The sequence below is a fragment of the Trachurus trachurus genome (genome assembly GCF_905171665.1).
Source record: "Trachurus trachurus genome assembly, chromosome: 16".
Taxonomy (NCBI): Eukaryota; Metazoa; Chordata; class Actinopteri; order Carangiformes; family Carangidae; genus Trachurus; species Trachurus trachurus.
This window is the reverse complement of record NC_139902.1, coordinates 16,108,581-16,135,593: the sequence shown is the minus strand read 5'-3', so window position 1 is coordinate 16,135,593 and position 27,013 is coordinate 16,108,581. Positions and strand designations below refer to the sequence as shown.

The window sequence follows — 27,013 nt, the reverse complement described above, 5'->3', positions numbered from 1 at the left end:
CGAAGCTTCAATTTTTTTGGGTCAGCCCTACATTTTATACATTTGTACTGTATATATTCCTATTCTTGCCGTTACACATGTAATCATTTTTCCCTTCATAATAAAAACAAATTACGTTCTGTTCAAACATCGTAACATCTTTATTAGGCAAATAACATTATAAATAAAAAAGTGCATAGAAAAATTAAACAGGTTTAGAAATATGTATACAAATATTTACAAACTCAGGGCTTATTTTTTACATGTAACAAAGACGTAAATTTAAAGATCACATATTTTCTCATTTTTATGTCTTTTACACTTACTTTAAAATAACCCTACTATATATATATATTTATATATATATATTCATTTATTTATTTATATATGTGTGTGTATATATAACATACAGCTTTCTTAACAGATTCTGGGAGAGATGGTCATGATAACTTCAGATTTGACTAGTGCTTTGCATCCTTCATTGCACGCACGCACGCACGCACACACACAAACACACACACAAACCAACGGACACACACGCTCTGCAGGACATTAAAATCAAGCTACTCTTAAATTATCATCCTCTCTTTTGCATCAGTATTCCCAAACATCTGTCTAAACAGCTGAGGTAGAATCCTTGCAAGGAGTTGGGAGTGACTCTGCTTTTGTTGTCAGCTATAGGTGATTGACACATGTTAATCTGGGCTCCATCCCAGTGATTGGACATGCAAGAAGGAAAGGGGATAAAGGCAAAACATGATGAAATTTTGCTGTTTTTTTGTTTTTGTTTTTTTTATCAGATGGGGGTTGAAAAAAAAAGAGAGAAAAGAATCATGGGCTTGGCTGGGAAGGCAAACAGTGCTCACTTTACTCCTGTGGCTGATTCTAAGACCGTCAGTAATCTATCATAACAAAAAATAAAATAAAAATGATTCTTTAAAAATACCTGCTTTAGAACAATTTGTCATAAAGGCTTACATGTATGACATAACTGCCCAAAATGGAAATTCAAGTAAATTAGTGAAACCAAGGACATCATTTGTAAACAATAAAAAAAAAGAAAAAAGAAAAAAAAAAAGATACAAGTAGGGGAGATCTCCTAATACACTAGACCGCCACCATTTATACAAAGCACAACCTTTTCCATTAAAAGTATAAATCAAAACATGAATAAATATACAATTTGAACAGTATGTGTATTCAATTAGCCTCATCAATGACAGCACTGAACTTGGACTAAGAACAACGTTAAACATTATTTTAAGGTGCCGAGTGTATTCTCTCAGCTCTATTTCAGACTGACTTTATTTTTTGCAACAGCAACATGTAGGAAGTCTGTGCACCTTTTTTCTTAACAAGTCTGGTGCAGGAGCTGAATGTACACACTCAGAGGCGATGCTTTATACCAGTGTCATCCCTGATCAAGAGATTACGTGTAGCAAGTTTCACAAAGATGAAGCAAATTTGTTATGTGTGATGGTTATTTGTGTGCAACTGTAGGGCAGCAACGTCTTATTGCAATAGATAATGAGCATCTGCCTTGAGAGTAATAAAATATATCTTTAAAAAAAAGCTGATATTCACCATAACTCTTCACTTTTGGCTTGGGTAGTGTTTGCTACATACACTGTACATCAAGACAAAAAAACGTGTCTTGTTTCTATCTTTATAAATATGACACTACTGACTGAAAATGTCACATTGCAATCATCTATTTTAAACTCCACACCAGAAGAGAAAGAAAGTTAGGAAAGAACAGCAGACCTAAAGTGTGACGATTAGCAGACACTATCTTCCAATGACAGTGAGAGTACTGCTTGAGTGCATAAATTTAAGATACATGATCTCAGCAGGGTGAATAACAGCTAAATAATTCCTGATTTGCAGGACATCTCAGTCCAACTAAAGACGCTGAAGACCTTTCAAAGCTTAGCACCATGGTTGTTTTGTTATTCACACAAAAAAAAAGTCTGAAAAGAAAATATATGTATATATTAACAGTGTGAGAAATGTTAACCGTTAGATAAAACACACAAATAAAGGTTTGGGTGAAAGTATGGCTCAAAAACAAACTTCACCACTGCACGGATGGGGCTATAACTGTTCCCATCACTGGAGGATGGAGCATTTGTGATAACAAGTGTACACAGACAGACACCCCTCCCACAAGAAATGAATAAAAAGTATAAGGTATCCCTCAAACACTAGCCAGAGGTTTTCAGCAATGAATCAAACAGATAAGGCTTGACGTGTGTATGAAAGAAATTCTGTTGGTGTTGATCATACAGATCCAGGAGGCGCTCATATTTAAAATTTTTCAGTTTAAACGTCGGCGTCCTGCCCTCCCAATATTAACTGCTGGGGTGACTTAGCTGTGCCAGGTGTACATGTGAACTCCTCACAGGCAGAGGAACGTTGTCAACAAAAGCTTTCAGAAGTAATTGAATTTTCTGTGCAGATTCTCTGATCATCCACTCCATTCAATGTTGACATGTCACTTCTGATGAGCCAAATCTCATTGAATGGTCTCATAGTGGCTAATTCCCTTACTGTGTAGGACTGCCCCCCTCCCCCCTCTCCCCAAGCCCAATCCAGTGCCACCTTACTTTAAGGCTTACTAGTAAACAGGATCCTCCCCCATCTCATTCAAAGGATCTCTCAGTTGAGGAAACGCCGACACCGCCGGGCCCCGCAGTTGCAGTTGAGTTTGTTGCTGGCGTCTTCAATAGGGAACTTGTAGTCATAAGTGAGCTCCTCTCCTCTGTAGATCTTCCTAAGAGCAAAGATGACGATATGCTTCCGGCCTTCCACGTTGATCACTCGCGAGTAGCAGTTGGGTTCGCAGGAGTGGTTGATGAATCTTGCTGCGTTGCCATGCATGGTTGCATCCACCACATCGAAGTCATCAATGCGGAACATGTAACAGCCAATACCCTGCAATGGCAAAAAAATTATAAATAAGTAAAAAAAAAAAAAAAATTCTAACCTTTTCCAACTTTAATCCTCAATTACTGGATTATTGACGTAAATTAGGGTCAAACTGATAAAAGAGCAAAAAGACCCACCTTGCCATCATAGTACTTCTCCCTTTTGTCAGTGAGCACTGAGCGGATGACAATGCCAGCATATTCAATAACCATCTCCCCTGCCTCAATGTTCCTCTTGCAGAAAAGACCACGGCCATGGATAGCAGACCTACAACACACACACACAGTGACACAGGTTCAATTCCTGGGATGTTCTAAGGAAGCAGCTGCGATGATGAAAGCAAGGCAAGGCAATTTTATAGCCCGTTTTTACAAACAGCTTGTCTCAAAGGGCATCGTAACAACAACATCCTCTGTCCTTAGACCCTCACATCGACTGAGGAAAAACTCCATGGAAAACCCTTTTAACAGGGAAAAATCGGATTTGAAGTCACTGAGTTCCAAGAAAACCTTTAATTGCCCGGAAAATATTGCATCACTACAATTCACTGGCATTTACAGCAAAATGGAAGACATTCGGTTTTGTTTCAGTACTTTGATCTGTGGCCATGTTTAGACTTTATCAACCAGGATATGCGCATGTGTGGCACAGGGGGCCATGCTTGTGTTATTACAGCCTGTATAAGCTGTCCTTTGTTGATACAGTCCTCCACATCCCACATTTTGGCAGTGGACAGCTTCCCCCCCTCCTTTATGAGTAAATCCTCACTCTCAGACTTTACTGGAAAGCATGAATAAATATCAGGGATGCAAACGGGTCAGGACCAAAAAAGAGAGGAATTGTCTGGGGAGGGGGGGTGCTCACCATTAACAAATAATTACAATATCACGGAAAAGTCCATTTCCAGTAGTTCAACCCCAACCAAGTATTGAGTGCATATAGATGGACATAGTTTTCAGATGGCCAACATTTCTATATTAAAAATGCTTTAAAAAATTCCTTTGCGATATTTCAATTTTGGAGATACTGAATTTTAGGTCTTCACTGAATGTTAGTCATAATTATTGCTATTAAAATAATCTGAATAAATAAAGACATGGGATGTTTCATTCAGTGTGTAATGGACATATATATACAGTATAATGTGTTAGTTTCACTTTTTGAATTGAACACATTCTACATCGCGGAGGCGACGTCTTTCCACTCAGGGCTTCCTTCACCTCTGAAACGGGGCAGAGCTCCGTGGGAAACACCTGCCTGACACAGCAACGTAGGGAACCGTGCATGTCCGCGGCGCACAGCTCCACGGACATGCACGGAGGGGAAAACGGCGTCGCCGTCGCACCGAATGCACGCGGGTACGTCGCGCGTCTACATTGGAGGTAGGCTGTTATCAGTGTAATCAGAGACAACCATGAATGAGTTCGCCTCACGTGATTGTCACTGTCAGCCTGTTAGAAAAACATTTTACTGACCCGAGCTGAGACGCTGAGACAACTTTGAGATGCACTCACAAAGTATAATGTTGAAACTCAACATTGTTGAACCCCCGGACAAGAAGCCAGCTAAAAACATTTTAAGCATTACACAGAATTCTTATTATTTATGAAAATGTAGTTCTGACCTGTACACGCCTACAGCCTCCTTGGATGTTCGTTCTAGGTGTCTGAAGCGCATCGCCATGGGCAACTCCAAACTAGTTGCCCGTCTAAAAGCAAGAGCAGATATTAAGTTTTGAAAAAAACATACATCAAAAGGTTACCATACTATGGTAAAATACAAGAAATGACATGAAATACAAAAATGCTAATGCATAGAAAAAAGGAAGAAGAAAAAACACTGCAAAATCTGCATCTAAGTCTCTGACCTTGTGGACTTCAAAAGAACCTCATCTTCCTCATCATCATAAGGCCCAATGTCAGGAAGCTGACGATGCTGCGATGCCAGGAAGTTAAAGATATCAAATGTGGACTTCCTGTGAAGAGAAAGAAGTGTCAGGTCTAAATGAGTATCAAAGCCATTTAAAAGGGCAGTTACAAAAAGTTCAGCAGTATTTAAAAGTATTTGAGAGAATAACATCAAGAAAGGCTCAAGGTCAATAAGCTGAACTGATCAGAGAATTGAAACTGAGAAAAATTATTTTGGGTGTTACTTCTGTGCTGTCATTAAGTTGTTTATAGCACGACTATTAATCACCCACAATAAATATTAGAGGTCGACCGATTAATCGTTTTGGCCGATTAATCGGCGCCGATAGGACGTTTTACAAACTATCGGAATCAGCGGAACTTGGCTCCGATAGTGGCCGATGGATACAGTTTTTTCCACAGCGCCATAAACTGCTTCTTCCCTGCCGCTCTCTGTCTCTCTGATCACTGAGGGGCGGGGCTGCTCTTCACACACACACACAGAGCAGGGGAGAGAGAGAGACAGCGTGTGCAGCGGCAGCAGCGGAGAAGTGACCCAGGTGAGGGTAGCGTAGCTACTGTAGGTGCGGTGCGACCGCACTAAGAGAGAGGCAGCAGGTGGAGGGGCTGACTGGAACGAAACACTCTTGTTATTTAATGAGAAACACTGTAGTATTTTCTCTTAATCATATATGTACAGCCTGGGTTCCTGCATAGATAATGTGGTGGCGGCTGCCACGCTAAATATCTCACCGCCACCAGCTCACGAGTCAGTGTTTTTTTTTTTTCCCCTCCGGCTTTTTGTGCTTTTATTTTGAAAGGACAGCTAGAGAAAGACGGGAAGTAGGAAGAGAGAGCGCCGCTTCAGCTTCACAGTTGGGGCAGACGCACAATAATGGCTCTTTACACTACAAAGTTGGGCTCTATGGGCTCTACTCGACTTGGTTTAGGTCCTTTTCCATAACAGCCGAGTTCCTCCTCAGCGGGGACGGGGTCGTCATATCACGGCCGCTACGTGCGTCTCGCTCTCTTTTTTCTCTCCTCCCGTCAGCTCCAAACACACGCGTCCAACTCGATCACGATCATTACAGCGTGGTTTTTCTTTTTACAGTCTATGGGTTTTCCACACAGTAGGCTAATTGTAGTGAAACAGTCACCTGTTAATGTACGGCGTAACCACACCACGAGCTAACGTCCTGTTTAGTTAGTCTCCTCTCCTGCAGCGTCACGTCCTCACTACAGCTGTTCTGATGTAAACAAACTCTAGTGTGGAGTTCGGCTGTTCGTCACTGACAGGGTCCAGGGATGATTCAGTGTCCCACATCCTTTAGTTTTACACTAGCTAATAGCTATATGTTATTATTATTAAAAAAAAAAAAAAAAAATTAAAAAAAATTAATTAATATATATATTTTTTTTTTCGTGGGGGGGGGGGGGGGGGGGGGTATCGGCCGATTAATCGGCTATCGGCTTTTTCCTGCTCCAAACTATCGTTATTATATCGGAATTTAAAAATCCACTATCGGTCGACCTCTAATAAATATATTAGCTAGAACAACTTAAGGCTTTCTGACAGAGAGTACACAGTAACAATCATGAGTAAACTTGCCTAAGATAGAGCTCAGAGCGGGCACAGCCACTGGGGTTGACAGGCAAGTCGTCCTCCTGGCTGAACAGTTTGAAGAAGCGGAAGGTATGGCGATGACAACGTTGAGCTCCTTGAAGTTGCTCCAGCAAGAACACCACTGCATCATGAACCAGGCCCAGCATACGGGGAGCAGTGATCCTCTGAAAGGTAAGAGGTCGGAGCCTCGCAATTGCTCGTGCCTCCTGCACCCCGTCTATCACTGCTTTCCAAGCCACTGAAAGGAAAATTGAGAATAATGATATACATTTTTTTGGGATTAAGATAATTTGGAGTTTTAAGGAAAAAGATTAAAATGTAGCCTTACCCTCAATACTGTCTGCCTCTACGCTGAAACCATCATCACTGGTTATTTCAAATCGTAAGTGTGGTTGGTCTCTGTTAGTTGGACATTCGTCATCCTCGTCCGACAGCGGTGGTTCATCGTCTGAGGGAGAAGCTGCACCTAACAAGTTTACACAGTCAGTCTTTCAGGCTCATGTCTTCTCATGTTGAAAAAGCTGAGTCATACAGTAAACCTACTATGTTAATATATTCTGTGCACAACATTTCATAAATGTCTGTCCAGACAGGTATTGGGCTATATAAATAAAATCTGACTTGACTATTCTGAAATGCTGTGGCCAAAGTTTTGGTGTCAAAAGATCTCAAGTACCTAAAGTCCCATCCATTAGCTAGAGTCATACCATACATGGCAAACATTACACAACTTGTTTTTTAATTTACAAAAATCAATACAATTACGAATTTAAAAATTCAAGATTACCAGAGTATTTCCTCCAGTCGGTCAAAGTGCTGTGTCCAACTGGTTCCCAGGCATGCTGCTTTTCTTGTTCACCCCGAGACATGTAATCCCAAGGCTCTGACCTGAGAAAGATACAAGTACTCAAGTTTTTCAAAAGTAACTTTGAAACACAGAGCCATATACATTTCATACACATTCAGTGTGCTTTTGGTTTCTGTTTGCCTGCCATTAGAAACAAAGATGCTAGCATCCTCGCCACTGTGGCCAGATTGCATGTGTGGAAAGATTCTGATTCTGACTCAGACATTTGGGGTCCGACATTAAGCAACATAGAACTTCTGCACTAACAATGAACTTGTAAAATATACACAGCCCACAATGGAAAACATTGGCCCACTCTTGTTTTGGAAAGTCCAAAATATATGCCAAACATGAAGGAGGCCTGAGTAAATTTAATGTGAAAGGCAGATTTCAGTGCAAAGTTCGTGAGAGAAAACTTAGACGAAGCATGGTAAGTTCCACCAGTTCTTAATATCTAAATTTTGCATTTTTTTTTATTAGCACCATCTCATAATAGTATTTAATATTTGAAAGCAAAACTTAAAACCATCAGTAGTAGTATCTCTACTTAAAATGAGCTTAATTTACCCTGTGCTATCAGAATCGCTTATATGCTCCTCCTTCAATTCATCCAGGTTCAGTACTTCTTTCACTGTTGGTGTCTTGATGCGGACTCCTGAAGCCCGGCTGGAGATGCTTTGGGGGGCGGGTCTGCGCCGCTCCTCTTCCTCGCTGATGGGTTCTGGCTGCAGGAAGTCAACTTTGGACTTCTTTGTGACAATACGGTCTGAAAGTGAAGACACTCTTTTCATGCGGACGTGGGTGCGAGGGCGCGGAGCAGGAGCAGGAGCTGGTGCTGGCGTTGGCGATGGAGACCGAGGTGACACTTGAGGCTCGGGTTCAATTAATAGCCCAGGTGGCAAAACAAGCGAGGAGGGGCTTAGCGTTCGAAGTCCGCTCCACTTTGGGGTGTAGTTACTTGCCATTGCCTGATTGATAATTGCTTGGGCACTTTCAGCGGGGGTCATGGGAGGATTCTTAGTTGACAAAGGAGGCTGCCCCGAGGCCTTGGATGACTTGGATTTTTTGGAGGCATTGGACTCCTTCTTCTTCTTTGGTTTGTTCAATTCTGGGCCAGCTTCATGTTTTGAAGTTTTTGTATTCTTCTTCGGCTTCTTCACATTAACTGATGCCACTGCACCATTGCTGGTATGGGTGAGCAGCTGCGTAATTGTGGTTGGATTCTGTGCTGCGGGTGTAACCGACACAGGAACGGATGCTGCCACGTTGGCCCCTGGGAGCGGAGCAGTCATGTTACCCGCTGCTGCTAATGTGGCTGACAGTGCGTTGCTTTGCAAAAGACTTGCTATCTGGGTGACACAGTTATAGGAGGGGGAGTTGGGAGTGGGCAGCTGAAAAGTGTTGCTTTCTGGATTCTTCACAAAAATCTGCCCGAGGCGGTTTACCAGCAGAACATGTGGGGTAGGATCCACATTTGGACCCCCCACCTCTTTAACAGTAAGAATGGCATGGCCAGGTAAAGCCTGGGGTAGCACCGGCTGCTGAGGCTCTAAAGCCGGCCTGGGAGTAGAAAAGTTGATAGAGATCGTGTGGCCAGATGCACCCTCCTTCTGCACAGATGACGCGTTGTAACCATTTAAGATCACAGGGGCTGAAGTGGTTTGCACTGCTGTCGGAGCGGTAGAACACTGCGCTGACAGCCCGGAAAGAGATGGTATTGATGCGGAGGAGGAAACGATGGTGACAGCTGTAGAACCCAGAGGCTGTGTTTGCGTGGAGTAGATAGGTACAGAGAGAGTTTCACAGGTGCCTGATGCAGCTGATAGCGCGGGATCATTTTGAGGGGCAGCGTTTTGCAGTGTTTGTGTCATGTCTCCAACAGTGGTGAGGGTGGTTAGTTTAGTAGACAGGGGCTCCATGGATGGGAAGGTTGCCGACTCTTGTGTCACTGGCTGAAGTGTAATACTTGTTACGGAGGGCTGGCTGAAGCCTGGTAAGCAGGAGTACATCTGCAGGGAATCCACAAGGCCTTGGGAGGGGTTTTGTACATCTGTGGACATTAAAGGGGAGGGCTGAAGAAGATCCAGAAAGTTGCCCTGACTGGTCTCAGCAGCATCTGCTAGTGAGGGCTCCGCTGTATTGCTGGTCAAGTGGTTCATTAACACGGTGGATCCCTCATTTGACGACGCAAAATCGCTGCTGTCGGGCTCAGAAGTCAGGGGTTTACAGGCTTCAGGCTGTTGGGTCTCAAGCAGTGTGCCCTCTAGCAAAGGAGTCATCTCGGTTAAGTGTGGACTAGCATCACAACTCTCAAGAACAAGAGGCGTTTCAGGGGCAAACCCTAAACTTGAACCTTGAAATAACCCCTCTGAATATGAGGTCTCAGGCACCTTTGTGAGTAAGTTAGGCAGAGCATCATGAACTGGAGTAGGAAGCACAGTTTCCTGATTTACTAAGGGAGTGTCAGAGCTTTGCGCTTTGAATGGAGAGTTTGCAGAAGTTTGTGGAGAAACAAATCCAATGCTGTTCTCGTTTGACTGACCAGCATCAGAGGATCTGGGTGGATCTTCAGGTGAACTATCTGGGGGACTGTCGCTGACGGCTGAGATGTTGACTGACGACGCCTCTGTGTGCTTATCGTTGGATGCTTCAGGGAACAGGCTCTGAACAGCCGAGTCGTTTGTAGTTTCTGACCCGGGGATGTTTTTGTTATTTTGGTTTTTGGCCTGTATCCGAGCTTGGGTGGAGCCTTCGACTTTCTGAGGATCTTCGTTAGTCACTATGCTCGCATCACTTTCTGTGCCATCATCAACACCGTCCAGCTGAGCCATAGGCCGGGAGGAGGGGGAGGAGGGAGACTTGGACAGATCTTTTGATCCGGGGCGACTGACGATTGTCCGTGAAAAATCAAAATAGTGGTCCATATCATCATCAGAGGACGTGTTTCCCAAGTCGTCCCTGGCTGAGGCTGCAGACCGTGGCAGGTTGGGAACAAGGGTCTTCCTCTTGGGCACGTCTTGGGATCTTCCCCAAAATTCCTCTTGATCATCGCCTTCAACTACTATCTGCCCCCCACAGTTCATTGCTACACCTTCATTCAGTGTCTCTTCAATCTCCAGCTCTGTCCTCATCTCTTGGCCCAGACTCATGCTTGGATCTTTGTGGAATGAACTGTAGGAAAATTCCTCTTCATCCTTCTGTGGGTCTAAGTCTCCCTGGGGTGACGTGCCATTCGCTGGAGAGACGTCTTCGGGCTCTGGTGATGCCAAGAAGTTGTGTGGCACCTCAACTGAGTCTGGCTGGCTGAGATCAAATGATAATCGATGTCTGGGTAAGTGTATGGATGAAGAGAAAGAAGACAAACTTGGAGAGGAAAAGCTTCCTGCACTGTCCTGCCAGGGCGACTGAGGAAAGAAAGCTGAGGTGCAATGGGTCATTGTATTTCCAGGGCATCGGACAGAGGAGGCACTCCTCCCTCCGACTGGACGGGTCGATGGTGAGCTTATCATGTTTTCTGGACCAAGTGGAAACAGTGGGGAAGTGGGAACGGAAGATTTTCCTGCACGAAGTGTGATTGGTCCGGGCAGAGGGCCGAGAGGAGGGGGCGACATGCGACTGCGGAGACCTGGTGTCTGTGAGTGTGGGCTGTGGCGGCGAGCCCTGCGAGTCTCCTCCAGATCACTTATGGTTAAGATGTGGTGGGGTTTCAACTGGCCTATCCCTAAAAAACAAACAAACAAACAAACAAAAAACGAATTAGCCCGCAGTTTCGGAGATGCTTCTTTTAGACTGATTTGCCAAAAACTTTTATGAATTTATATATTACCTGGGGACGGCAGAGGCCGGGACATTCCCCCAGCTGGTCTTCTAGTTTGGGGATAACTAGGTATCTTTGGCCTTGCTCCATGATCTGACTTTGGGGGAGGTCCATGGGCAAAGCTTTCCTCTGTTGGTGGCTGGGATTCTACCATATCAGTCTCTAGGGCTTCAGACTCTGAAGATTCATAAAAGCAAATTGTAAGTACTGTTATTTATCAATTAAGGGTAAATCACTTGCTGATGTACTTCAGTTTATAATAGGAAAACACACACCAGGTAGCGGGCAGGGGCCGTGAGCAATGGTACGATTTTCTCCTTGGTCAGGCATCTCCTCGACAGGCTTCTCAGGGACGCTGGGCCGGACCTCCCGGACAGTGCATGTGTACTTGCACCGGCGCAGTGGATTGACTGTACTCCAGTACCAACGAGAACACCTTCAGAAAGAATAACAAAGTTTTAAAAATGTTTTTCATTCAATGATTTAAATATATATGCTAGGTGTGAAATAATGAAATGCAACTTACTGAAATCCCACAGGACACAGTTTTCCTTTGCTAGCTGAAAGTTCTGTCAGCACACCCAGTTTGTCTATTTGTAAGGAACCTGTGTAGTGGCAAATCGGATACCAATCATTAGTTTAATGAACGCTCATGTTAGAAAATATCATGGAAAGAAGAGTTTGGTCAGTTAGAAAAGCACTTACCAATCATCACGTTGATTAGCTCTGGTTCTAGTCCTGTCAAGAACTTTCTGCGGAGACTGATCCCCTCAAAATCCACGTAGACCCTGCGGTTTACCTCAAACTCTTGACCAGCTATCATCTGTACAGCAAAAGTTGGGAAGTAATAAGAAAACAACCACTCAACTTTCAAACCGCAAAACAGCAGCTATCTGTAACAACCATCAAAAAACAACACGAAAGAGCAAAACCTACCCTGCCACTGATCAGATGTCGATGTTTGTAGCAGTAGACCTTCTTATCATCCTGGAACACACAGTGACGGGAGCGGGCACACATGAAGTGATAGTTGCTTTGACAGGATGTCAGGCAGCAGCCCACTGTGGCACCCGTCTGGTTGCAGCGTTCACATCGCTAAAGAGGGGTTTGGGTTGATGGGCATGAAACACGAAATGTCAGATGTATAATGTCACATAAATAACATAGCTGAGCCTTACTGTGTAATTCTTTACATTTTTTTAAATATAAAATATCACTAATGACTGAACCAGTCTGTTATTAATAAAACTCAGATTTACAAAAATATTTATGTAAATATAAACACATTGTTTTACAGGAAAAACAGCCATTATGGTAGAATGGTAACCAACCATCAAGCGACCCCTTGTGACAGCACTGTGAACATGTAACAAAGATCCATTGTCCTCTTCAAACACCTCTGCTGACCACAGACAGCAGTTGACATGTGCCCATTCATTCTGGCCCAAGTACAGCAACCTGCCTGCTTCCTGTGGAACAACACAATAAAAAGTGTGAAGCCCACTGCATAACAAACTTGAGACGTGTGTTCAACTTCAATTTCATGTTGCTGTATTACTTACATTGGGTTTGAGGTCTCCATATTTTTGGCACAAAGAGCACTGTCTCTCATCATCTTTAGACCATCCAGTGTCTAGATCCGCTTTTGAAAGCCGCCCTCTTTTCCCTGTATAAATGTACAAAGGTAAAAACTTAAAAGGCATGAATATTGTGCAAGAATTTTACAAAAAAAAAAAAAAAAAGTAAACAAATTTAATGGTCATCTCTCCCCGATATAACTTTACCTTTAAATTTGAGCCTGACAGCCCGACTGGTTTTGAAGTGGTTCTGGGTTATTGGTTCCCCCGACATTGGAGAAACTGCCTCCTCCTCCTTTACATCTAAGCTTTGTCCATTATCCTCCTGCACAAGCCCCAGTGGAGTCTTGGAAAGCTCCTCCCTCTCCCTCTCCCGCCACTGAGCATAAACATGCTCTGTTGTTGGAGGCTGAATAGCATTGGACAGCATCCCCCTGTTAAAGAAAGACTTAATGAGTTAAAAAAGTTTCTAAGATGTAGTCTGCAGTGTTCAATCTGTATTTGTCTATGCTATATATACGATATATCCATATTACATTTATGCATATATTATGTATGTAAGGATTTTTTTCACAAATAAGTATACACATGTATATGAACCAACAGTAAATGGAAATTAACACTCACATAGGCAAGTCTTTGGTACAAGGGCTCCACACTTTTGGATCTTGGCTGTTGAACCAATTAAATACCTCCTCGAGAAGCTAAAAAGAAAAACCATGTCAGTCAGTTAAGAATGCTTTCTTAAAGGGATATTTCAACACTTTGGCAAATTTGCCTATTGCCATAATCCCTTTAGTCTTAGGAGTAGGTTCATTACCTTGAATTGTCAGTGCAAGCCTAAATACTTCTGAATGAAAGAGCAGTCATGCCCTCAAAGTTTACACTACCTTTAAGTAGTAAGAGCGTGCCAGAGCAGTGGGTCTCCGCTCCTCTGGAAGATCCTCCTCTTGTTCAAGCCTCTTTCGTACCACCTGAACCACATCTTCGTGGAACATTTTCTGTAAAAGAAAAAAAGAAAAAGAAAGAAAGTATATATTCAAATGTTAGTTGGCCCTACCATCGTACAGACATGTCTCTCTGTTTAACACTGATAGAAACATTCCTCGTGGACATTTTGTCCATTTATGAGGCTGTCAGTAGCATTATATTGTCTCTGTGCTCCCCTCTTTACAGACTGGCCTTGTTAGCTGCAGTAACATTGAAATGATTCCAACTTAAAATCCAACTGTTTACATAAGATGTGATACTGTCAGTTGTTTGCATGTGTAACGTCACACACTTCTCACTGAATTGTAGGCATTCATGTCCATAAAGCTTCATACAATTTAACACTGACAACTTTTCTACAGTGGTGCTTAAGTGTTCATAATAAGAGGTTGTAAACTCACCAACGAAGTGTAAAGGCCCTTGTCAAATTTCTTGCCTACAGCTCGGAGATCACAGGCCGGCTGTCCTTCTAATCCACTGTCAGGGTCAACCAACTTTTCACACTGCAGCAGAGATTTCATGCACTCGTTATATTTTGCAAACGCTCTGCAAAAAAACGTCTTGTTGTAGTCCTTAATAAAACATGGTACATTTAAACCTTACCTGTGAGCAAGTCACAAGGTGCTGGGTGAGGGTGGAGGAAAGCAAGCAAGCTAGAACCTTCTCCACCCCAGCCCTCAGCTCAATGTAGAGCAGCTCTCTCCAGGCACTGGGCTGAGTCACACTGCACGGTCGACATGAATACACGACACTCTCTGGAAGGCTAGACAGGATCTCATACAGCTCATCTGAAATCATTTCAAACAAGAGTGACGTTTAGAGGTGGATGTGAAGAAAATTCATCTCTGACATAAGCCTGCTTACAACTGCAAAGTGCTTTTACTTGTTTTCTTAAGACACAACACAACACAACACAACAGAATCAACAGCAGAAAATCCCAAAGTCACATGTGGCTACTGTAAAGCCTGTGAAGCTGTTTTTAATGCATGTTCCGCAAATAATAGTTAATAACAAGCAACACTGATAACATTAGTTTGGATATGTTTATCCTGAAAAGCATGTAGACTTAATGTTACCTGTTAGATCCTCACACTTGGCATGTACCCAGTGGTTACAGGTGCCGCACTGCATCATCTGACTGTCGTAGTCATTGTCTTCATAGCACTTGAAGCAGATTGGACAGTAGTTACCTTATGAGAGAAGGATAGACACACTTAGTCGCAACATGGGCAATGAAGATAGATAAAACACAACCTCACATATTATCAGATAAATGTACTATGATGCTGAAGTTGTGTCCTCACCCTGTTCATAGAGCTTTGAACAGTCTGGACAGAGGCCTTTGTCGTGGTTCCACTCAGTGTCCCAACTTTTTCCTGGAGTGACGCCACAACTTTTACACCTGATGCATGTCATACAGACCTGCACGGAAACCATCACATTAGCATCGACAAAGCAGTGTGTTTTCTCCTTCAGCGTGCCAATGAATATGGAGATGCAGTCATCAAATTTTGTAGAAACAAGAACGTACCCAAGCTTTCCTCTTCTTGTTTTGTTTTGGATAGTTGGGTCCCAGACAGGGGGCATGATAACAGTTCTGGCATCGTTCACACTCCAACAAAGGCTGTGGGAGACATGAAATATTGAATGTTTCCTGACCGAGGTACCTTTATATCGACAAGTAAGATATATTATAATATAATTAATGAATTATATAATAAATTCAAAGCTCCTACCTTTGACTGCTTGTTTTTCCTGCCACACACATGGCAGAACTTGCAGCGACGACAGCACCAGTTTTCCTTGTTCTCCTCAGAAGGACGATCGGCTGGTTCAAGGCAAAACTGGTGGAAAGGCTCACAACACACTTGGCAATATAGCATCTGAAAAAAAAAAAGATATGAATGCGATCAAAGAACCCTTGGACTTAAAATTTTAAATTCAATAGATAAAAATATGATGACATTAATTATTCATCTGTATGATATTGCGCTGCATGTTTTATCTGTTCCAATCAAGCCGTATCATTACAATGCAGCAAAATGTATTGAACACTTACGTCATGTTGCCCTTTACTGGCACAAAGGAAGCAGACGTAGGGTGGCATGGGAGGCGCAGAGGTCAGTATACTTAAACCACCCATATTCCAGACGTTCTCCAAAGTACAGTCCTCCTGAAAGTGACACACAACACAATAGCATCTAAGTGAAGGCTGCAATACTGCTGTCTGCTGACCATCATCCATGAAAAAATAAACAGACACAAACTTTTTTTTTTTATGTCATTTTGCTTTGGCTGTGAGAGTGGTAGGGTTAAATGTAACGATTTGATGGAAGTGGTTAAGGTCAACTGAAGGATTTAATAAGCATTTTTAACTGGTCATGGAGTACAGTCAGTTGGGAATTAACAAATCACCACTGACCTCTAGTGGACAAAATTAATTACTACATCAGTGACTTTGCATTGTGAGATTAACGGTATTTCTGAGGAATAAAACACATTTGATGAAAACGGATCCATTGAAAACCCCAAACAACCTGGCTGTTTATTTCTGGAACGAGTGGCACCAAACATGAATCCTTTGCTTGTTGAATTCACTGAGCATACGAGTGTAAGGAGTGTGTTTAAAATACAAGATCTGTTAATTAACTGAAAAAAGCGACTTACCTTGAAGTCCACCCTTATTTTGTGAGTAGGTTTGGAGGACTCGACATTTCTCTGCTCAAACCCATGAGCCAAAGCTGCCAGGACACTGGGGGGAGTCTGCTCCATAGGAATCTGTGATGTCTGACCCTGAAAGACAATCATCATTTAAACATGGGCAACAAGACCTTACAATGCTCATGTACTTGCTTCTCCTCCATATTCATGGGCACAATAAGAACATAAATGGTGAGGCCAGAATATCAGGGTGTGATGTAACGGTAACCTCAAATATTGTAATATTTAGTTGACATTGTACGAAATAGGAAGATATTTTGGTGTGGGCCAGGGATTATTCACTGCCCATGCTGATATTACAGTTCTTGTGGCAGGCTGAGGATGGGATGGAGGCTCTTGGCTACACCAAGCCAAAAGCTGGCAATATACAGACAAAACCGCCTTTGGCTTGTTCTCAGAGACAAATTTGGATGGTCTGTGACATGATAGGATTGTTAACAATGTGTTATTAACTGGGATCAATCACCACAGTGGTGAATTCTGGCCAGCAAACATCTCATTTTCAGCATTTTAGCAGAGCCTTGTTCGCCATCCTCCAGTCGACCGGCTTTTAAATGTGTCAGTATAAATCATAAACACAGGACTGTCCCAAATACAACTTGTGGAGGCAAACCATCAAACTCGCAATTTTACCCACCTTTTCAGGTTTACGTCGAGGAGGTGGTACACGGTGTGAACTGGACTTCCGATGCCTGACTTCATCATCTGAAATATCTCCAAGGAATCCATCCAGTGAGACAAAGTCTGTGAAGGAGATAGACAGAAACAGGTTTGAGAAAAGTGTACCTTTGTTTTCCCACAAGGAACACAATTCTACAACTTTAAAGAAATGTGCTAATATGTGAAAAAAAAAAGTCATAGCTCATACATCGTGCGTTAATCACAAGTGGATTCTGGGTTTACCTTGATTGAAACGGTGGCCGGTGCCCCTTCTCCTGGCTGGCGAGGCAGAGCTTGAGATAGCTTTGTCATCTAGATCCGAGTCGTAGTCCACCAGGTCAAAGTAAACACGGGGTTTCACTACACGCTTTGGCTGTTTCCTTACTGACGGGCTGTGGTCATCACCCTGGAGACCAGACGGTGAGTCGGCAGCACCCTCATTCCCCTCGTCGTTACTTGAGTGACCCCCACTTAGTGAGGATCGCCGTCGCTTGGAGGCACCTTAAAGAAGAAGAAGAAGAAGAAATGTAGCTGACACAATGTTATGGGAGTATAATGGCAACATGAGGCCGCCATGCTCAGGAGCAGACTCACCTTTGGGTGCTGTCCTTCCACTGAGTCTGCGTGCTTTCCTCTCTTCAATCTGATCACATCTCTTATACCTGGTGATATGAAATAACAAGTCTTAATTGCTTTTGAACACTCTGCCGTGCTCCACAAATAATATCTCAGTCAGCACGGATCAACTTACACACAACACTGCCGTTTGGTATTGGGTCCACCAAACTTGGGCTTGTCGAGGCAGTTCATGCACTTGCCACAGTCATCCTCATGGTTGCAGCCTTTGCACACTCCACACCTCCGTGAGCGGTACCCAAACGGCCCGAGACCTTTCCTTTTGATAAAGTTCGACGGCTTCTTGACCTTGGTGGCCTTTGGATCTGAAAGCCCAGGACTGTCTGATTCTGAGGGAGAGCCAACATCTGCGACAGCAAACACAGTAAGAATGGAGGATTAATACCAGCCAGTTGTAGCTAAATTATTTTTTCTTAAAGAAACTGTATGTAAGAAATGCACAGCAAGTAATCATAAAATCACTTAATGTCACCAGAGACTAAGGAATCCTGTTAATTTGAAATACTGATCTCACTGACAACAATAGCGCAGCTGGAATATTCGCATTTAAAAATTTGAGTTGCAGCCTGCAAATCATGTTTATGTTTTGATTTTGTGTTTTGGCCTGTTGTGCCACCCACCGCTCTCTCCCAATCACATGGTCAGTGGCATTTCAGCCTCCGGGTTGCCAGTTAACCTACCACTGAGCTGCAGCTACAGCTGGGAGAGACAAGACCTCCAATTGAGATTGCGATACAAATTGTGATCGATTTTGCTTATCGGCTATGGTTATATTTCCTTGATGTCACACAGGAGAAATAAGCGGCTTGTCACTCTGCCGTCTGATACACCTGTCGTGAGCATATACTTAGAAAACTCAGACAGTGAAAACATGGAGCTGCTCGTGTCGTTTATTCTGCGGTAACACGTCTCATATGTTGGCTCATCTACGGCATGAAGAACATGGACTTAGGCTCCTGTAGATGCAGGGTAACAGTGTGTGTGTGTGTTTGTGCCAACGCTGCGCACATAGACACACACATGGGGCATAGCGTCAGAGCGGTGAAGTGAAACAATAACCCGCAGATCACCTGAGCATTAAACAGTCAGAGTAAAAAGCTAAATATTCATCAACAACCTGCTCAAACTACAGAAACGCAAACACATAGGAGATATATTTACTATGATAACAGATGTAGATGTACTGCGATTTCATCGCTCTGAATGCAGGTAGTAACTAATGCAGCCTAACATGTTTTAGAGAGCCATGATCATCTTTACGTTGAGACTGTAGAGACTGAGTGAGTCTCGGGGTACCATAGCCACAAAACAGGAGCAGGGCAGAGGTTAGCACATGGCTATCTGACAACCTCGAGTCTGGGGGTAAGGGGAGGGGAAACAACGCGCTGCAGTGTTTTGAATTTGACTGCAGCAACAGTTTTGGCCACAGTCTTACATACAGCTCCTTTAAGTAGATAATTTAAATCTTTCAAAAATTCCCTGGTGCGCTGAATTTTAATTATTCATATACATATACTGTATGTATACATATACTGTATGTATGTATATATATATATATATATATATATATATATATATATATATATATATATATACACACACACACACACACACACACACACACACACACACACACACACACACACACACACAGAGAGAGTAATCATAATTGATATGAAACACTCAAAAAAAAGAAAAAAAAGAGCCAAAACCATTATGGAGAGCTCTATCAGTCAGGTCTCATTTACCCTTAGTGACAGCTGATGGGGAAATGCCACTTCTTTCATGCAGAGGCAAGGCGCTCAATCTGGGAATGTCATCTGGAACCAGTGCTCGAGGCTGCCCCAGCACCACAGATGCTGCACGACACACGTGCTTGATTCGTGGACCTCCTGCTCTGCGGAACTCCTGGCACAGCGGGGAGACGAGCTGAGGCTGGGGAGGGGGATGAACCAAAACAGAATGAACACGGATGTGAAGAGACAGCAAGCTCTTTTTTCTTTCTTTCTGTCTTTTTTTGACAAAGCATTTTAAGGCTGTACACTGAACAGAGAATTATTTTGGCCACATTTTCACTATAATACAGGTGCATCTCAATAAATTAGAATATCATGGAAAAGTCAATTTCCAGTAGTTCAAGTCAAATAGCCCCAAACAAGTATTGAGTGCATATAGATGGATATACTTAACAGAAGACAAAAATGTCCATATAAAAAATGCTTTTTTTAGTTTGTCTTTTGTAATATTCAAATTTTATGAGATACTGAATTTTAGGTCTTCATTAAATGTAAGCCATAATCATTACAACTGAAAGACATTAAATGTTTAATTCTGTGTGTAATGGGTCTATATTGTATTAGTTTCACTAATTGAATTGAATTACTGACATAAATAAACTTTTCAGGTGGCATCTGGGGCCTGTTGCTCTGTTCACTCACTTGTCCTTGAGGTGGCTCAGTCTTGACTGGAACACCAACATCAGGCTGCACCCTCTGCTTCCTCCTTTGTCTCTTAGAGGTCACATCTCGAGACCTGGCGCTACACGGGCCGGATAACAGCTGCAGGGTTCATGGACAAAAACAAAGCATCAATACAAGCCTCAGAGCTAGAAAACTACCTCATAGCGTCAATACTTTGTTTTTATATGCTGTTTGAATCTCCTGTAACCGACTCTATTAAATAGAGTTGATGTAATAGTTTGATAAAAATCAACAATGTAATTAAAGTCAACCATTAACAAAATGTGCTTGTGTCGATCGTTGCCTTACCCCAGATGACTTCAGCTGTTTCTGCTGGTCAATTTTAATGAGCTGGACCTTGGCTTTCCTGAGCAGATTGAACATTCTTTTGTTTGCACCAGTGAGGCGTGCTCTTTGTGAAGCTCCTTTCTCCACAGACGCATGGTAGTCACCTTCACCTGCGCCTGAGTTCTGTTCTGACAGTCGCTCTCCTGTGGATACACAGTAATATTAACCAATGTCTGGTCCGTTAAGAGGTTTTATCTACTCTGTGGCATAAGTTAAAAAAAAAAAAAAAAGCAAAGAAGTTGTTTATTTAGAATTAAATAATCTTGTGTTTTTAAAATTTTGGCTTACCTGAGTGAAGTTGGACAACGTCTTCCCCTGCTAAATCCTCCTCTTTACCAAGCTTTAAAGCAAGGGACTTGGAGTTCATAGTCCTAACACACACCGAAACTTTTCTCACCACTCCAGGTGTATCAAGGTCTTCGATCTTGAGCTTGGACTTCTCCTTCTCCTGCTCCACATTCGTATTACGTTGCCTAAGACTGATGCTCATGGCCTCATCGTCGAGTCCCTCTGCTAAATCAACTGTGGGCTGAGGAGGTTTACTTGCGCTATCCATCTCTGGTGTATTTTTGCTTTTGGGAAGTATCGTGTGCATCTTCTTTAGCCTTTGATAAATCTTGAGGTGGGCTGCTTGTTTATTCAACTTTGGGAAGGTTTTCTTTTTCTGAGCATCCAGGGGGTCAGTAGATAATTCTGTGGGCTTATCAACTGGTGTAGGCAAAAACAGATCCTCACATTTGTCCTCTGGAGTTTTGTCCAGTGTATACGCTTCCTCGCTAGACTCTTCTGGCACATGCCACTTGAAACTTGAGTTCTTTAGAGGAGACCTCTTCTTCTCACTTTTGCCACTTTTTCTCTCAGAAAACAGGCTGTCAGGTATATCAAGGTTGTCCTCGAGGTCCTGAGCTGAAAACAGGTCGACATCCAGTTGAGCTTCACTCAGTATGTCCTCCTCGTCAACTGGCAGGATAGGGGATATTGCTCTGCCTGTCACGTCATCTCGCCTCTTTACTGGACGAATTTGCAGGCCCAGCTGTACACCCTTCTTTGGAGAGTTTCTTCGAGGCAGTACAGACATTCCTGCATCGTCCATAAACCTTTGAGGGGTCTTGATCACCCGTGAGGATCTAGCGCTCACGACGGGCATAATGAAGTGCTTGATGTTTTTTACAAATTTTGATTTACCTGGTGGGGTGTCTACAATATCTACCTGCCCTCCATCAACCAACGTATCTGATTCTTCCTGCTTCAAACCATCTTTTTCAAGACCAATTTCTATCAACTCTGAAATTATTCTAGATGGTGGTTTTGGCCTTTTAGACCCAAACAACTGAAAGCCTGCCCTTGTCTTTTTGTACTTTTTATGGACTCCAATAAGTTTGGAGCTTGGGACTGGTGTTGGGACTGGTGTGGTAGCTGCCAATGTATTTGAAAGGTCACTATCCCCTTCAACATTTTGCTGATTTTCAGAAAATTTAAGAGGAGCAAATTTCCCATCTCTGCTCCTGTGTCTGTGCTTCTGACGCTGCCCAATTAAACTTTTACGTCTCTTTTTTACTTTTTTGAGAGACTTCTTTTTTTTTCGGCACAGTGTTTTTGGATCACTTTCAGCTTGACTTTCTGACACCAAAGTTTGTTGACTATCTATCAACTGAATGTCTGTTTCCTCTTTTACCGGTGGCTCTATCTGCTCTTCTTCCACTGACACAGTGTCCTGTTTTGCCTCTGACTGGGAGCAGTCTTTTACTTCTGGCTGGCTTACCGCAGTAACTAAAGGCAAGGTATCTAAAGGCAGAGTATCTGCCTTTAGTACAGACTCTGTGTTAGTAACTTCAACTGCAGCCACCTCTGTGCTGACAGTGGTTTCAGGGGAGATGACAGCTTTCTTTTTTTGGGCAGGTTTCTTTTTCCCTAATTTATTATTTCTACATCTTCTAGGTTTGGAAGGCACAGGCAATTGTTTGGCCTCTTCAATCTGGGGTTCTACCTCATTCTCCACCTTCTGTGGAGAAGTTTCACCTGGCACCTGTGAAGGTTCATCAGTGATCTTTGATGAGGAATCCTCTCCAAGAGCTTCAGTGGTGCTGACACTTGTCACCTGTGAAGGCTCCTCAGCCAAAACCTCAAAAGTGTTTTCAGGAAGAACATGTGAGCTGGAATCTTCGGTTGAAACCTGAGAAGTCTCTTCAATCTGCACCTGCGGAGTATCTTCATCCTGTAGACTCGTTCTAAGTCTCCGTTTCTGAGTGGTCACTGGTTTATGACTGACAGACTTTGTTTGTGGTGAGTCAAGGCTTGATGTCCTCCTCCTTAGTCTCCTGGTTGGTGTGACTTCAGCATTGACACATGACGTTTTATCCTCATCAACTTCACTTGCATCTTTCGGAGCATCCTCTTTCTTTTCAGGCACAGGACTAACTTGCTGAATTAAAAAGGATGGCTTTGAGCTTTTATGTTTACCAGGAGAGGACACCTTTTTAATCTGAAGAGGTGGGATTTTCCCACAATCTGTTTTACTAATTTCTGGAGGAGGCGTTTCAGTTACGTGTTCCACCTCATTTTCCACTGGTAAAGTGGATTTCTCCTCTGATGACACGTCAGCCATGATTTGGGAACCCTCATTATTGTCCGTACTTTCAATCGCTTGTGGTGTTGAGTTTTCTGGCTTTGATTTTGTATCCATGCCATTCAAACTCTTGTTGACACTTGTGTCACACAAAGTGGACTGATCCACTTCACTCACAGTCTTCTCTACTACTTTGACAGTGTTTTCAGCATCCCGTGTCCGACTTTCTCCCTTCACTAATGTTAAAGTCCAGATAAATTTTTTTCGCTTTTTCTTTCGCGTTGAATTCTTCCCACTGGCCTGTGCACCGTATTTTGGGTTTCTGACCCGTATCAACTTGAAACTTGGAACCGGTACATGCTCTTTGTTAAGAGGCATACTGTCACTTGGCTGTATGGTTAAATTATCAGTCTCTGTGGATGTTAGCCCTGGGTTCTCTGGCGCAGTAGCATCCTTATTCAGCCTCCTGCTTTGCCTTCTTCTGTCACCTCTCAACGATGGTTTGGCCTCCACTGTCCGAGAAACTTCTGACTTTGACTCCACTGGAACAGCATCGTTTTTGCTCAGACTCTCTGGTACAGCGGCACTGTCTGAGACGACTTTAGAGCGTGGGTTTGTGGCTCTATTTCTTCTACGAGTGACAAGTTGATTAACTTCAGAACTTTGTTGTGCTGCAATGTCCTTATGCTTTAATTTCTTTGCATTTGTTTTTGGCTCTTCAGTCCCGCTCTCCTTTGCAGCATCAAGTGGATCAGCTGATTTTCCGTCTTTTGATTTTTGGTCATCAACGGCATTTTTGGCGCCAGTCTGGCAGACAGGTTCTAGCTTTGCAGCAGATCGTCCACGCCGCCTTGCAGGTGCAGTCCCTCCTCCCTTATCTTCTGTGCCATGTTTATCATCATGTGGTTCCGCTTTTAATTTGACATGAGCGCTTGAAATCTCATCACCCTGAATGTCCTTGGCTTTAGACTGATCCTGAACATCTTTTATCTTCAACTTTTTCACAGATTTTTTATGAGGCTCTTTTACCGTTTTCATTTTCTTTTTGGCCACCAACTTAATAGTAATCCTTGGTGCTGATGATGAGGCTCCGCATTTAGTAGACTGCCGATCCATAGTGTTTTTTCCTTTCGAACCTTTCGGGCAATCCTTTGCAGGCTCAGCTTCGGGAGATAAGCTGTGAACTTCCTCTGACGATTTTACATCTTTTGCTGGATCAGGTGGGGTAATAGCTGCCTCCGCTGGTGGTGTTTTAGGCGGTAGCTTCTCACTTTGTCGCTTAGACTTTGTGTTGACAGCATCACCTGCAAAACAAAGCAACATTGAATACTGCAAAATACATAGCTCCCTCACTCGATACAAAAATGGAACTTAATAACTGTGTGGCATTTTTGATTCAAAGTTGAACTTGTGGGTTGTTCATAAATTATAACAAATATATAATTTTGTGCAGTGACATTTCCTTACCTTTTGCAGGGTTTTGTCGAGACCATACAGGTCCTTTGGAGCCTTTTCTCTCAGCTTCAAATCCTCTGAAGTCATCCCCCTTGAAAAATAAAAGCAGTTAATTAAAACTTCAAGCAACTTAGCACCATTCTGCTAGTAGAAACTAAAACATCAGCAAAAACAATTCAACTTCTTTCACCCTTCATTCATTCTGAATTCAGAAGAGCGTTAATTATGACCACAGCAAGACCAATAATTTTGGATCACACTGTAGATGGAGGTACAGTCTCTGAATATTCATTACAAAGATGGATTAAAGCCCAGTAGAATGACTACTCTCTCAATAGACGAACCAAAGTAATGTAGGCTATATGTATCTTAGCATTTTGAATCATGGAGTATATCTAATAATAAAAATAGTAATAATGATGCTGTTCTATGTTACAACACATACAACAGTTATAATGTCTGCATTTATAACAACTATAAATGCATTTGCTTTTAGTGGGAACATTACATGTTGGAGCTGTATAAAATTTTACAACCTCAACTCAACAGCCTTTGCATGAATCACAAAATCTGCAGGAAAAGGTGACACCGTAGTTGCCATAAGGTGCAAGTACTATGCATCTTACGCATGCTTGCAGGCAGCTGTGACCTGAAAGCCTACAAGCAGCTTGACTGGTGTGAATGGAGACGTTAACGACTACATGTGTATGTGTAAAGAGCTTTCACTTCTGACAACAAGGGTGCAACTGGCTTTGGCACACTTCTGCACCACCATTTAAATCTGTAGTGAATGGTAACATTAGCTAGTAGTTAGCCTCACGAAAGCATCTAAACTCACTTCTGTCTGCAGAGTAGCTACCATGCCAAAAAATAAAAAATAAAAAACTGTTTTGTTATCCGAGTGCGTGTATGTCTGCTACGGGAGGTACACGTGTAATAATTTAGTCTTTGTTCTTTATTAGCTCAGCAAACCACTCTGTCCGCATCTGTGCAGCGTATTAAAACAGAGCAGTTAGCATTTAGCCACTGTGCGGGATACCGAGACGCCAGCCTTCCCCTTCTTTGTGTTGTCTGTAGCTAGCTGCTACTCTGGCCCGATTACGAGCGGGCCATAGATGGAAGAACTGCGGTCCCTGTTTACAAATTGGCGTACTCACAAACTAGCTATTAAAAAAATTCTCCCACGCATGTTTTCACCCTGTAATATTTTAAGCCCAATGAGTCCGACTGAAGGAACAACACTAATCCCAGTTAAAAGTGGTCTGCTTGCTCTGTTTAAGTGGTACAGTGTTGCGACTGTTCATTAAATGTCATGGAGAGAGCTCCACTGTGCTAACACCAGTTAGCATGTACTGTTAGCTCACCAAGCTTGAGGCTAACGCTACATTAGCCTAGCAGAGGGATGTTGACATTTCTCCATGGCACTTATCAGCCACACAGTTTTGGGGACAGCACTCATTCATGTACATTTTTACGATCATACAAAATGTGAAAAAATAAAATAAAAAGATACTAACTCCTGGTTCGGTTTGGGGCCTCACCTCTTCACTCCCACTAGAGCTGTATCCAGCCTGGCCAAGGATCTTGTGGCTCGCCTCTATCCCAAGTAAGCGCAAGTGGGGCTGGTCTTCGTTTAACGATAGAACCAGGTTTGCGGGCCTTGGCCCTCCGTTAGTCACATCATCAGCTTCTAAGCCTGATCGCCCGAGTTGCCATCGCTTCTCGGAGCGCAAACGACTGCGTGACGACCAAGGCCGACCGGGGAAACGACCTCTGGCCGTAGCGGTTCCACCTTGGCCTCCTACGGCAGCCGCGGTTGCTGATCCGCATCCCGCTGCCGCCATCATTGCTTCAACAACAACACACACACCGACGGCTAGTAGCAGTCCGAGGAGAGACAAGAGGGAAGGCGCGAGATGGGAGGGGGGAGCCGCAATGCTGCAAGGGAAAGTGAGTCTTTCGACCATAGGCTCCAGCGAGAGAGCGAGACCGGCCGCCCTCTAGTGGGGGCCGTGGGCCATAGTCGTCTACATAGGCTACTACATCTCAGGCTTGTGTGTGTCTCTGCGTAGGTTACTATTCTACATCTCAGGCTTGTGTCTCTGCGTACCATTGCATTCATCGTATTTCCCCCTGCTGACAGCCGAACTTAATTAGACCTAGGGGCCTATAATAAACCTTTCTGGTTAACTTTAGTGCATCCATCCTATATTTTGAAATAGGCCTATAAAAGTGACACGTTGTTGGAAATTATTCATAAATAACAGGTTTTATAAATATTGGTGAATTAGATGTTGGAAGCCCATCCTCATAATCTCATCGGCAAAAGCATACAAATAGCATGCTGGAAACAGAGTGAAGCTGTTGCCTACAACAATCATCCCAGAACATGCGCTGTGAGTTTTTACTTATCCTAATCTTTCGGCTACTTTTATAGGCCTATGTCTCAGAAGATGCAGATTGCAGAAAAATATTTTTCATATCACATCCCTTCCATG

General features: G+C 43.1%; 1 protein-coding gene across 3 annotated transcripts; it reads right to left on the bottom strand.

Annotated features, from left to right (window-relative positions):
- Window positions 1-129: 129 nt before the first annotated feature.
- On the bottom strand, window positions 130-26,365 carry kmt2bb (lysine (K)-specific methyltransferase 2Bb). Of its 3 annotated transcripts, none has more exons than XM_083990000.1 (36): window positions 26,033-26,365; window positions 24,528-24,606; window positions 20,783-24,364; window positions 20,456-20,637; window positions 20,126-20,245; window positions 19,436-19,622; window positions 17,803-18,034; window positions 17,646-17,713; window positions 17,295-17,552; window positions 17,029-17,135; window positions 16,338-16,463; window positions 15,730-15,843; window positions 15,407-15,553; window positions 15,202-15,294; window positions 14,975-15,092; window positions 14,747-14,860; window positions 14,273-14,457; window positions 14,071-14,172; window positions 13,570-13,680; window positions 13,307-13,383; window positions 12,887-13,113; window positions 12,665-12,768; window positions 12,434-12,571; window positions 12,039-12,197; window positions 11,808-11,925; window positions 11,629-11,707; window positions 11,378-11,538; window positions 11,112-11,279; window positions 7,853-11,006; window positions 7,226-7,326; window positions 6,767-6,904; window positions 6,420-6,676; window positions 4,775-4,878; window positions 4,532-4,615; window positions 3,045-3,174; window positions 130-2,913 (listed from the first exon to the last, which is right to left on the bottom strand). In XM_083990000.1, exons 1-36 carry the CDS (start codon window positions 26,360-26,362, stop codon window positions 2,638-2,640), a joined length of 11,730 nt encoding a protein of 3,909 aa, XP_083846126.1. In that variant the 5' UTR covers window positions 26,363-26,365; the 3' UTR covers window positions 130-2,637. The 3 variants fall into 3 exon arrangements, with proteins under 3 accessions (XP_083846126.1, XP_083846127.1, XP_083846128.1); XM_083990001.1 differs by having other exon boundaries at window positions 6,767-6,898; XM_083990002.1 differs by having other exon boundaries at window positions 26,057-26,365.
- Between the last annotated feature and the right edge of the window lie 648 nt (window positions 26,366-27,013).